Raw genomic sequence first — 13185 nt, 5'->3', positions numbered from 1 at the left:
TGCCTTCCAACTCATATGACATAATTTATCACATGGTAAACACAAACTGATACATGATTCTCGCTAAGTAAAGCAACAGGCGGTTCTGTGACCTAGTGGTAATATACTTGACTGCCAACCTAGGGGTCGCAGGTTCCATATTACCGTTTTCCAGGAGGCCCTTGTTAAAGAACAAGGGTGGCTCATTCCAGAATTTTGTTATTTCTGTGTACTTTGTCCGACAACCTATCCATACTTAAGATCTTACTCCGGCCGACTGACATTGATAGACCAGTGGAGTAGTTTGAAATGAAAATACATAAAAAAACATTTTGTAAAGTCGACTCATACGTTTACATACAATTTATCTATCAAATAACTGATTACACAACAAAATTAAGGCCACCTCCAATTTCTAAACTTGCTTGATTTCATACATACATATAATACGTTAAAAAATGAACAAAGCTTGTAGTACATTCATATGAACATTCTCATTACATTGAACAGCAGTTGAACGCGGAGTCCCCACTATTTTATCAAGAGTCCGGACACCTATGTGCTTGTTGTATTTATATGTTTAAGCCTTATCAACCATTATATTACCATGGTAACAATTAACATTTTCTTATGATGCTGCTCATTTTGTCCTACATCAAATTCCTATTCCTGTGGTTCTGTTTTCCAGTGTTACATAGACGGACCTTACGGCACGGGAACAAGGGAGGTGTTCGATACCGATCATGCTGTCCTCATAGGTGACTTTATTTAAAGAATGAATTGCGGGGTTGAAATCATTATGGGGATATGAACGCAATTGGGCTGGTCAACGTGTGTGGAGTCCGAATGACTCTACGCGTACTTTGACCAGCCCAATTGCGTTCATATCCCCGATAATTGCATAAAACCCGCAAAATTAAAACACGTATGGCAACAATACATTTAACATATCATAAATTAACTCTTTCTAAAATGTAGAATTATACTTTACGGGACTGAGACAATACAAACAATAACAAGATGAACAATTTTCATGTATATTGTTATGCGGTGAATTGCGATCCGAACAAATCCAAAGGATGATAACGGCAATTGCCGAAAGGCAGTTCATTTAAGGAATCGAAGTTCAGGTCTAAATATAACATGACTATCTATTCAAATCACTGGTCAACATTTAGTTTAAACATAATATATTTTTCAACGATTGTGAAGAAAGCTATGATTACTTAAACTAAGTCACTCTCGTTGGCACGATGTTGCGCGAGAGTGTGGTCTTGTGTTGTGGGGGTAGTCGGAGTACCCGGAGAACCGTCCATAGAATGTAATTTGGCCACCAGTTCATTATCATGAAAACAAAAATCAATCTCGTTCAAATGATACCTTAACCATGCATCACCCTTTATTATATGGTAAATAGGGTTTTCACAGCGTATTACTTATAGCCGAATGATTGATGAAATACCTTATTTTTCGTAATTACAGGTGCAGGAATCGGGGTCACCCCAATGGCTTCCATCCTACAAAGCGTGTGGTATAGATTCAGTGCCACTAAACAGCAGTGCCCGAGTTGTGAACACACCTGGTATCCGGAGGACGAATCAATGGATATGAATCTTAAAAAGGTAATTTACCTTAATCGTTACACGGCGGTTAACGCAACATAAATCTATGGATGTTAGTCTCTAAACGGTTAATTACCTAAAACCCTCTGTGTCGTTCAATGGTTGAAATTAAAGAAGTCCATGAGCTAACTTGTTCGCTATTCAATATCAATTAACTCATTCCAGGTTGACATTATCTGGATCAATCGTGACCAGCGCAGTTTTGAATGGTTCCTGACCGTCTTAAATGGAATTAAATAAGGGCAAGAGCTAACGTGTTCGAAATTAAATATAAATTAACGCATTTCAGGTTAACTTCACTTGGGTCAACCGCGAACAGCGCAGTTTTGAATGGTTCCTCACCGTTTTAAATGAAATTAAACAAGTCCATGAGCCAACTTGTTCGCAATTAAATATCTATAATCTTATTTCAGGTTGACTTTATCTGGATCAACCGTGACCAGCGCAGTTTTGAATGGTTCCTCACTCTCCTGAACCAGATAGAAATGCAACAAAGCGAACACCATGGCCGCCTTGAGAACTGTATCCAGATGCACATGTATATGACAGCCGCGCAGAAGAAAACTGACATGAAGGGTATTGGATTACAGGTAATAATAGCCGCAAAAACGGAAAGAGAAAATATGAGATATCATTATCCTAATTTAAGATAGGATTCGTGGTATAAATGCTAACAATTGTGAATTTATGAATATTTAAAGCTGCACTCTCGCAAAATTGACAGTTTTGACTTTTAAGAAAAACATGTCTCAGAATCAGCTCATTTTGGCATCAGTGCCTTCAATTAGTCATATAAGAAGACTCACAAAAGAAAAGATCTCAATTATTTGGCAAACTGCCGAAGATTTCATTTTTCTAAAAGCGTTTGTATCGCTTTTAGCCATAAAACATCAATTTTTAAGCGTAAATATGAAAACTGCGATCTGCTCTTTTGTCACAATATGTGTTTTGTCCAACGGACTCAGTGATCTAAGGGGGGGGGGGGATATAACAAGATACAAGATTACTCAGTTTCTCACATATTTATGACCAACATGCGACCTTATCAGAGGCCTCTGTTCAAACCAACCTTCAAATCAGACACATCCATTTATTTTAAGAAAGATGCTTTACAAGGATATAGTTTAATCCCGTTGGCTCGAACTCCCAAGGACCGGCGAAAACACCTCGAGTCAGTAAAATGAATTCGGGCCTTTACATTAAGTTCGAGCCAACGAGAAAATCGAGCCAAGCGAGTTTGAGCCAACGGGATTCGACTGTATCTTACATACTAAATTTAGTCTCAAGTATTTATTACGAGAAAATTACCGTTAAATCTATTGCTATTTTATTGAGTATTATCATTCCAAGGTTGCGCTGGACCTCATGTACGAGAAGAGTCAACGTGACCTGATAACGGGTCTCCGGACGAAGACAGAACCTGGCCGGCCGGATTGGACAAAGGTAATAAGCAAGGCTAAAACCCTAGATTTGAGTCTGATCTTGCAATTGTAATAGCTTACTAGACATAACAACGGTAACTGTAATTTAGTATGTATACATTCGTCCAAGCTCAACTACAAGAACGCCGATTAATAAAATTGTAAAACTGTTCACACTATGACGGTCTTGGAATACTATTGTAATATCTTGGTACCAAAGATAATCAACAAACCACAGAGTTTTACTATACATTTAATATAGGACTTAATACATTGCATCGCAAACATAAACTGCTATCATAGAGGCTTCTCTGGCTGGGAAACACCAGGTAGTATCATATTACCACAGCGAATATACTACACTATCTCTCTTTTTTTAGAAAAATTATGAAGTAATTTTGCAACAGTTAATATAGTATGTAAATCTCATCAGCTTAATCATTCTTCATAAATTATATCCAATGTTTATTTTTTAACTGAAACAGTATTACAGACTTTAGGATATCATTAACTAATGCCAAACACCATTCCATTCATACATCTGTTAACATTTAATCTCCATCCTAAAGTGTCTAATCAGCTAAAATAACATTTCACAGAACATTATAATGTCAACCTGTCGGGTGGTTTTCTCTCCCGTGTCGGATAACGCCTAGCACTTAATTGTTTATCTTCCAGTATGCCCGTTGAGTTATTGTTTTCACTGCACGGTGTAATTACCGACTTCTCACCATCCGATTGTTTCAATTCAGGTGGTTTGTCCTGGGTTGACTCTGTCTCATTATAATCGCTCGGAATTGATCTTGCAAACATGTTAGGCCAAGCAAATGGTAATTCTTTGTTTGACTGTTGATAATTCTCCGGAAAGTTGGCATCATTTTTACGTAAATGATCAGCATGACAGAAACGGATCTTTTTGTCAACTTTTACTAAGTACATTACTGGTCCTTTTATTTTATGAACTATTCCTGGAAGCCATTTCCATTTTCTCCCACCGATTAATGTTGTTTTTACCAGCACGCTCTCTCCTTCAGAAAACATGCGATACGTTTTATGACCCCTGTCATGATTGTCCTTCATTCGTTCCTGCTTTTTCTCAATGTCTTGCTCCTTATTTGGTCTAAGCAAGGTCAACCGGCTTCGTAATTGTCGTTTTAGAAACAAAACTGCTGGCGATTATTTGGTAATTGAATGGGGTGTATTACGATAATTCAGTAGAAATTTTGCCAATCTGTAATTCAGTGAATCATTTTTCCCCTTGTAGTCCTTGTCAAAAAGTTGTTTCTTGAGAGCCTTCTTGAGAACTTGTACCGCCCGTTCGGCTGCCCCGTTCGAACTCGGATGGTAGGCAGGAGACCTAGTATGTTTAATACCATTGTTTACCATGAAGTCTTTGAAATCCACAGATGTAAACCTTGGATCATTATCACTAACTAGTTCTTCTGGTAAGCCCTATGTACTGAATAGTCCACGCAACTTCTCAATGGTTTTTGCACTCGTGGTTAATTTCATCGGCATGACATCGATCCATTTGGAATATTAATCTATAACCACCAAGAAATTTTGTTGCCTGAATTCAGCAAAGTCGATGTTTACTCTCTGCCATGGTCTTGTAGCCCACTTCCAGGGATGTAGCGGTGCTTTGTGTGGCAAATTTTGAACTGACATACATGTATCACATGCCCGTACCATATATTCAATGTCCCTATCTATGTTTTCCCACCAAACATAGCTTCGAGCCACCGCCTTCATTCGGCACATACCCAGATGTTGATCATGCAACTCTTCTAATATTCTTTGCCTGAAAGTATCCGGTATAACAACGCGTAATCCCCATAATATAACTCCATTGTCCGTTGACAATTCGTTTCTCCGGTTGAAATACAATTTTAATTCCGTTTCAGTAACATGGTTTGGCCAACCATTCATTGTATACTCGTACACTTTGCTCAACACCGGGTGGTTTCTAGTTATTTCTGCAATATCATTGGCAGAAATGGGAATTTCTTCGACATAGGACACATTTCCCTCATCTTCGATGTAACACGCGTCCGTACCGGCTACTGGTAAACGTGACAGAAAGTCGCAATTTCCATGATCTGCAGATTTCCTGTACACAATGTCATACTCATACGCGGATAGCGTAACTGCCCAACGCTGCAAACGCGCTGCTGCCATAGTTGGAATACCTTTCTTCGGACCCAAAATAGTTGTCAAACTTTTGTGATCGGTTATCAAGGTAAACTTGCGTCCGTACAAGTACTTGTGAAACTTTTTCACACCATACACTAGAGATAGTGATTCTCTGTGAATCTGACAATAGTTTTCTCACTGTCCGTCAGTGTCCTAGAAGCAAAAGCAATAGGCCGCTCTTGCCCATCTTCCATAATATGCGATAACACTGCACCAATGCCGTAAGATGACGAATCACAAGCTAACGTCACCGGCAATTTCATGTCATAGTGAACCAATAAGTCACTGTTCACTACCAGGTCCTTGCTTTCATTGAACGCCTTGTCGCAAACTGCCGACCACGCCCATTTTTCTCCCTTTTTTAAGAGACCATGAAGTGGATGCAAGAGTGATGCAAGAATTTGCAAAAATGACCGGTAGTATCCAATTAAGCCCAAATAAGATTTCAGCTGACTCACATTTTCAGGTTTCGGGCAGTTTCTGATGGCATCGATTTTGTCTTTCGTGGCCTGAACGCCGTGTTTGTTCACCAAATTTCCCATGTACACCACCTCGTCCTGCATAAAAGAACACTTCTTTTCGTTCAGCTTTATGTTGTGTTTACTCAATCTTTTTAGAACTTCTCTCAAACTAGTCAAATGCGATTGATCATTCGGCCCCGTAATCAATATGTCATCAATTCTACACACCACATTTGGAATTTCAGCCAATATTTTGTCCATTACTGACTGAAAAATCGACGGACTGCTACTTATTCCGTAAACCAATCTGCAGTAGCGATAAAGTCCCTTTGATGTGTTCACAGTTAACAATTGCTCTGAATCTTTGTCCACCTCAAGCTCTGAATATGCCTGAGACAGATCCAATTTAGTGAACTTTTGCCCTCCTGCTAATGTCGCAAATAAATCCTCTGTATTAGGTATTGGATACTGTTCCTCACTTATTTCGCGATTTACTGTAACTGTGTAGTCTCCACAAATTCGCACGCCTTTATCTGGCTTTGGAACCACCACCAGTGGCGTAGCCCATTCGCTGTGTTTCACCTTGTAAACAATCCCTTCTTTTTCCATGCGCTCAAATTCTCGTTCTACCGTTTCCTTAATTGCATAAGGCACTGGTCTAGCCTTACAGAAGATAGGTTTTGCTCCGTCTTTCATTCTGATATGCGCCTTGAAACCTTTAATTGGTAGATTCCGTGAACTTTCATTATTCCAGAGGTGTTCAAACTCCTTTTTCACAAACTCCAATGAAATTTCTTTTGTGCTCTCCTGAACACGGAAAATGTCTCTCCAATTGAGTGGTATTTTCTCCAGCCAATTTCTACCGAAAAGTGCTGGTCGCTTTCCTTTGGCCACTAACAGCGAAAGCTTATATTTCTGGCTTTCATACTCCACAGGAACTTCGCATTTCCCAAGCAACTCGATCCTATTTCCAGAATATGACTTCAATTTTACATTTGTATTCCTCAATGGATACTTGCGAAGAACTTGTTCGTATATATCCTCAGGAACTATTGACACAGAACTTCCTGTATCGAGCTCCATATCGACTTTGGTACCGCCTAGAATCAGTGTCACTATGATTTTCCTTGCAGATGGACCCGAAGACGACGACTGATATATACTATTTAAGTCGCTCTCATCTGATGAAGTTTCCTCCCCGAGGTAACGTGTTTGCCGTTCTTTGATCGAAGGACACCTTTTTGCTATATGTCCCTTGCGTTTACACTTATAGCACTTCGATCCCTTGAATCGGCATTTTTCAGGATCATGTTCATCTCCACAACGGAAGCAACGCTTCGATGAACCCCTTTTCCACTGTTGAGCCTGTTTGCTGCCTTTCTGTTGTTTTGCCGATTTCCCTCTGTGCAAAATGTTCACTTCAGATGCAACGACACCCGACGCTCCTTGTGGCTGGAAGTAAGCCGTGTCCCTCTCAGCCATCTCCATTGCAGTTGCAATTTGGCAAGCCTTGTCAAATGTCAAATTGTCCTCTGACAACAGTTTTCTTTGAATCAGCTCTGAATGTAATCCACAGACAAGCCGATCACGCAATGCATCATTTAAGAAGTCCTTGAACTCACAATGGGTTGCCAGTTTCTTTAGCGCCACTACATAGTCCAAAACTTTTTCCCCGTCCCTTTGATTACGTTTATTGAACTTAAAACGTTCCGAAATAACCAACGGCTTGGGCATGTAGTGATCCATGAGCGTCTTTACTAACTGTTCAAACGTCTTGTCTTTTGGTAACGCCGGTTGAACCAAGTTCCGTAAGACACCATATGGTTCCGCACCAATAACTGATAGTAACATTGACACCTTCTTGTCATTATGTGTCCCATTCGCACAGAAAAATTGTTCCAATCGTTCAACATAATTTGTAACACTTTCTTTGTCTGGCCTATATTCTCCCAATTTTCCAAAACTACCCATGATAGTAATTTAAAGGTTATTCATCTCAAAATTAAAATCCAGTTTATTAATTTTGAAAGTTTTATCCTCGTCGCCAGATGTAATATCTTGGTACCAAAGAGAATCAACAAACCACAGAGTTTTACTATACATTTAATATAGGTCTTAATACATTGCATCGCAAACATAAACTGCTATCATAGAGGCTTCTCTGGCTGGGAAACACCAGGTAGTATCATATTACCACAGCGAATATACTACAACTATACTACACTCAAGCATTAACAATATATACATCCTACTTCTTATGCTCGTTAAATCGTGGCGGATCTGTGGTCTAGTGGTTACACACTTGACTATCAATCCAGGGGTTCGATTCCCCGCCGCACCACTAAAGAAATACTAATCGTTTTCCGGGGGGAATGATTGTCCGCGTGACAATGCTTTACACTGGTGCACGTTAAAGAACCAGGGTAGCTCTAGCCAGGATTACATTCTGTCTGTGCACTGTGCTCCAAAAAACTAAAACGACTAACAATCTTATCGGAGCACTCGCCGAATGGACAAGGTCCGAGTGTGAGTTTAAATAAGCTTTCATATATGTATAGCTAAGTTAAGCCTGTTCCGCTACTCGACTTAAAATGACTCTATTCTGGAGTAAATCGCTTAAAGATGCTATTGATGAAAATGATGTACATGTATCGTTATAAATTCGACATCATCACAGTAAAACAGTGCAATCGCTTCTGAGTAGTTTATTTAAAAAGAAATAATAATCACTTATATGTCCAATAATATACTGTATTCCTCCCTATATAAACCCGACCCTACCTTAAGTTAAGGTACATAACATTTACCACAAGGTTTGTTTAGCAATTCATTAAGTGTTTTGTCCCTGAAAATTATTACTTTTTTGTTCGAAGATTTAGACTTTGTCCGAAATTATGAACTTTGCTGTTTCAGATCTTCAAAGGGATAAAAGCGGAAAAACATGGCAAAGTAAAGGTGTTTTTCTGCGGAGCACCAGCATTGGGAAAAACTGTGAAAGAAAAATGTGCCCAGTTCAGCTTTGCTTTTTCAAAGGAAAACTTCTAATCCGATGAAAACTGCTCAATATAATTTCGCTTTTTTTAAATGAAATTAGCTGAATTCTTCAACGTCGCATTTTGCAAGAAAGAAAAACTGCCAATTGAAAAGTTATAGTGAATTCGACGAAGAAACTTCTTATTAAGGAGAACATGTGCTCAGTTCAACTTCTTTCCCAGAAGTATTTTACTTCTAAGTGAAGGATACTTGTTTATGTTGCATTAATAATTAATAATCCCGGTTCAAACCAAGGAATGTGATCAACTTTACGTCATCTGGGAGTATTGAATGTGTAAATAGTTGGACATAGTACAATTAAATGCCCCAATTTCTCGAACCATCTCAAGGCCCTTATAGGAATGACGTCACCATTACGTCATATGTACTTCCGTTGTGTGGAAAATTTTCAATAATAAAAAAATGTTCTTATGATTGATAGACATGTTTTCACATGCTCAATACACTGTAAATCAAAACTATCATTATTCCTGAAACTTTTTTACCTTAAGTATCTATTCTTGCTTGATTTATCATTTAGAGTAGAGATTAAAGCATAAACCGCTGCCCTATAGTTGAAAGGTCATTTTGGAAGATCTGTCATGGCGGACGGTGCAATTTTTAGAGTTGTTTTTCAAGTGGAGTGATTTTTCTTAGGAATAACTTGACACCCCTTTTTTATTGGCTTAAAAGGTAATTTAAAGCATGTACTTTAAAAATATATGTGGTTATCATAGCCTGCGTTCTCTCAAAATGCCTTTAAATGTTGTCTAAAAATTATAATTTTACATTGAATTATATAGGGAATAACAATGGTGGTGTGTAACCTAAAACATTATCAAGTTATTCTCACTATTTTCGTTTTTTTGTATTATTTATGTAATATTTACAGTAAAACTGCGAACTCTCGAACAGGCGGTCGTTCAAGAGTTGGCGATCGGTCGAGGTACAGGCTTAGTTACGACTATTTTCCTTCTTTGTTCACATAAAATATGCTGACGATGGATCGAAACATATATTTAGGTCGAGGACTCGCGCTCGAGCTCCATTGCCGGTCCCAAATGCATAAATAATGCGTAAAAAATTATGAATACATCGAGGTCATAATTTCACACACTTACGTTTTTGTATAATGTGGGTAGTACATGTATTTACATTCTTAAGTGTTTTTGGTCTTTAAAATGAAAATTATTTTTATGGTAATTTTGATACACTAAATGTTCTTTCGTAAAATCAAGATTAAGTATGGAATTTGGCTTGATGGAATCAGCTGTTTAAGCTTCTTACACTTAAGCGCTTACGAGAAATTTGCGCTATGTTATAATATGTGTGTATTGTTTGAATTTCGGTACTTATTCAAGAACGATTTGAAATGCATTTGCATCTGTATGTTTAAAATAATATTGAATCTCATTGAACATTTTACGTTCTGTAAATGACCTTTTTTTTCTCGGAAAAACTACAATCATATTTATTAAAATATCATACAAAATACTATTTGTAATACCCATTACCATTTGTAATATCCATTACCATTTGTAATAACCATTACCATTTGTAATGCACATTACCATTTATAATACACATTACCATTTGTAATACCCATTACCATTTGTAATACCCTACGCTTCTGAGTGATCGTTTATATTTTGATATTCAATTCATTCGCTGTTTGATATCATCACTTTTAAGTTGTAGTTTTCATTGTTATCTGAAATCCATTTTAATATAGTACCTTCACTATTAAGTGATGACTCATAATATTTTACCTTAAATCCATTTTTGATATGATATCTACGTTCGCTTTTAAGTGATCGTTTACATTTTGACCTGAAATTCATTTATAATATGATATGTACGCTTAAAAGCTGCACTCTCACAGATTGAACGGTTTGACAACTTTTTAATTTTTTGACTTGAAACGAGCCAATTTTTGCGAAAATCCATAGAAACCAGTTATATAAGACTGCTGACAAAAATTAGATCGCAGATTTTTATATTTAAGTTCAAAAACTGATGTTTTATGCATTTTTCTTAAACCGTTAGTAACGGTTTAAACCATAAAACATTAATTTTCGAATGGACATATGAAAAATTGCGATCAGATCTTTTGTCAGCAATCTTATATCACTGGTTTGCAGATATTTAGGGAAAAATTTGCTCTTTCCTAGACAAAAAATAAAAAGTTGTAAAATTATAAATCTGTGAGAGTGCAGCTTCAAATTTGTTGTTTTGCATTTTTATCTGAAATCTTTTTTGATACGATATCTACGAATTTAAGTCATCGGTAACATTATAATCTACAATTCATTTTTAATCTGATATTTTCACTTTTAAGTGATCGCTTGGACTAATATCTGAAATCAATTTTTGAAATAATATCTAAGATTTAAAGTGGTCGTTTGCATTGTCTGGAATGCTTTTTTAATGTGATGTCTACGCTTTTAAGTGGTCGTTTGCATTGTCTGGAATGCTTTTTTAATGTGATGTCTACGCTTTTAAGTGGTCGTTTGCATTGTCTGGAATGCTTTTTTAATGTGATGTCTACGCTTTTAAGTGGTCGTTTGCATTGTCTGGAATGCTTTTTTAATGTGATGTCTACGCTTTCAATATGATGTTTTTTTATTTTGATTTTACATGCGTTTTTAACCGTACTATGTTTGCCTCTAAGAGGTATTTTGCATTTTATTTGAAATACATTTTTGATATAATATCTTTGCTTTTATCGTTTGCAATCTAATGTCTGAAATCCTTTTTATATGAGATATTCAGTTTTAAGTGGACCTTTGCATGGTTTTCTGGACATTTATGCGAAAAACTACAGAAACAAGCTCAGAAGCAAAAAGTTTAAACATTAACACTCCGGTTTAATGATACCTTTACCTTTAATTGATCGTTTGCATTGATTTCTAAAATTTATTTCTAATATGACATCTTTAAGTGATGATTTTAATTGATAATTAAAAAAATTAATATGATACCTACGGTTTTAACTGGTCGTTTACATTGTTATTTGAAATGTTTAATATGATATCTTTAATTTTAAGTGATCGTGTACATTGTTATCTGAAATCCATATTATAATATGATATCTTCAATTTTAAGTGACCGTGAACATTGTTATCTGAAATCCATTTTTAATATGATATCTTCAATTTTAAGTGACCGTGAACATTGTTATCTGAAATCCATTTTTAATATGATATCTTCAATTTTAAGTGACCGTGTACATTGTTATCTGAAATCCATTTTTAATATGATACATGTATCTTCAATTTTAAGTGACCGTGTACATTGATATCTGAAATCCATTTTTAATATGATATCTTAACTTTTAAGTTTTCGTTTAACATTGATTTCTGAAATTCATTTTTAAAAGAGATATTTATTTTTATGTTGGCCTTTGCATTTGAAATCACGTTTTAATATGATATTTTCACTTTTAAGTGGGCCTTTACGTTGTTTTCTGGAATCCATTTTTAATATGATATCTCCACTTTTTAGTGATCGTTTGTTTTGATATCTGTAATCCATTTTTATATGATTTCTACGGTTTTATGTGTTCGTTCACATTATAATCTGAAATGCATTTTTAAGTGGTCGTTTGCATTGTTATCTGAACTATTTTTTTATATGATATTTTCCCTTTTTTGATTGTTTGCATCTCATCTAAAATCCATTTTTAATGTGATATCTTCACTCTTAAGTGATCGTTTGCATTGATATCTGAAATCCATTTTAATATAATATCTTTGCTTTTAATTTGTTACTTTGCATTTTGACCGTACATGTATTTTTAATATACTTTTGTGTTATGTTTTTTTTATATCTAAATTTTATTCAATGACCTAAACTCTCTTTGTACTTTTAATGTTCTTGTTTGTAAGATGCAGTTTTATATGTTTTGATGATAGTGTTTTTGTTTGTTAATTTATGTGCAATTTTCTATCAAACTTGTAAGACTTGAACAATGACATTCTTTACCATTATGTTTTCAGATTGTCTTGTATTGTTTAACACTTTTCTGAAATGTGTAGTTGACTAATATATGTTTGTTTTATATTAAAATACAGATTACAAATACTTATTTTAGTTAAGGAAATTTGTTGTGTTATTTGTTTATCCCTGCTTAATGGAGGGGAAAGGAAAATGTCGAAATAGAATTATCTATCTTTGCATTATGACTTTAGGAACAGAAAACATAGTCGTATAATTGTCAACGCGATCAAAATTGTCACTACCTATACACATACGGTACGAAATTTATTAAGTAATGTTATAATTATATTTTACGACTTTAATCACATTATGTAACAAAATAATTACTAAACAGTGGCTGTTCAGTGACTTCTGTCGTCATGTCTACAGAACTGAACAGCATTCGGGACTCCTCAACCATTTTCAATCGAAACAATCTTGGATGAATATGGACGGTTCAGAGTGTCAGAAATCTTTATACATGTAGTTAACTACAAG

General features: G+C 35.9%; 1 protein-coding gene across 3 annotated transcripts in view; it reads left to right on the top strand.

The window, feature by feature from the left end:
• Positions 1-12811, top strand: part of LOC128221316 (NADPH oxidase 5-like) — a 69267-nt gene extending 56456 nt beyond the window's left edge. For all 3 annotated transcript variants that reach the window (XM_052929857.1, XM_052929858.1, XM_052929856.1), the window contains 5 exons: positions 668-737; positions 1462-1601; positions 2015-2191; positions 2952-3044; positions 8590-12811. In XM_052929857.1, coding sequence (XP_052785817.1) covers positions 668-737; positions 1462-1601; positions 2015-2191; positions 2952-3044; positions 8590-8721 — 612 coding nt within the window. In that variant the 3' untranslated portion in view covers positions 8722-12811. The remainder of the gene's footprint in view (positions 1-667; positions 738-1461; positions 1602-2014; positions 2192-2951; positions 3045-8589) is intronic.
• Positions 12812-13185: the final 374 nt, after the last annotated feature.

The sequence above is a fragment of the Mya arenaria genome, chromosome 16, assembly GCF_026914265.1.
Source record: "Mya arenaria isolate MELC-2E11 chromosome 16, ASM2691426v1".
In the NCBI taxonomy this organism is placed as follows: Eukaryota; Metazoa; Mollusca; class Bivalvia; order Myida; family Myidae; genus Mya; species Mya arenaria.
This window is presented reverse-complemented; position numbering and strand designations above follow the sequence as displayed.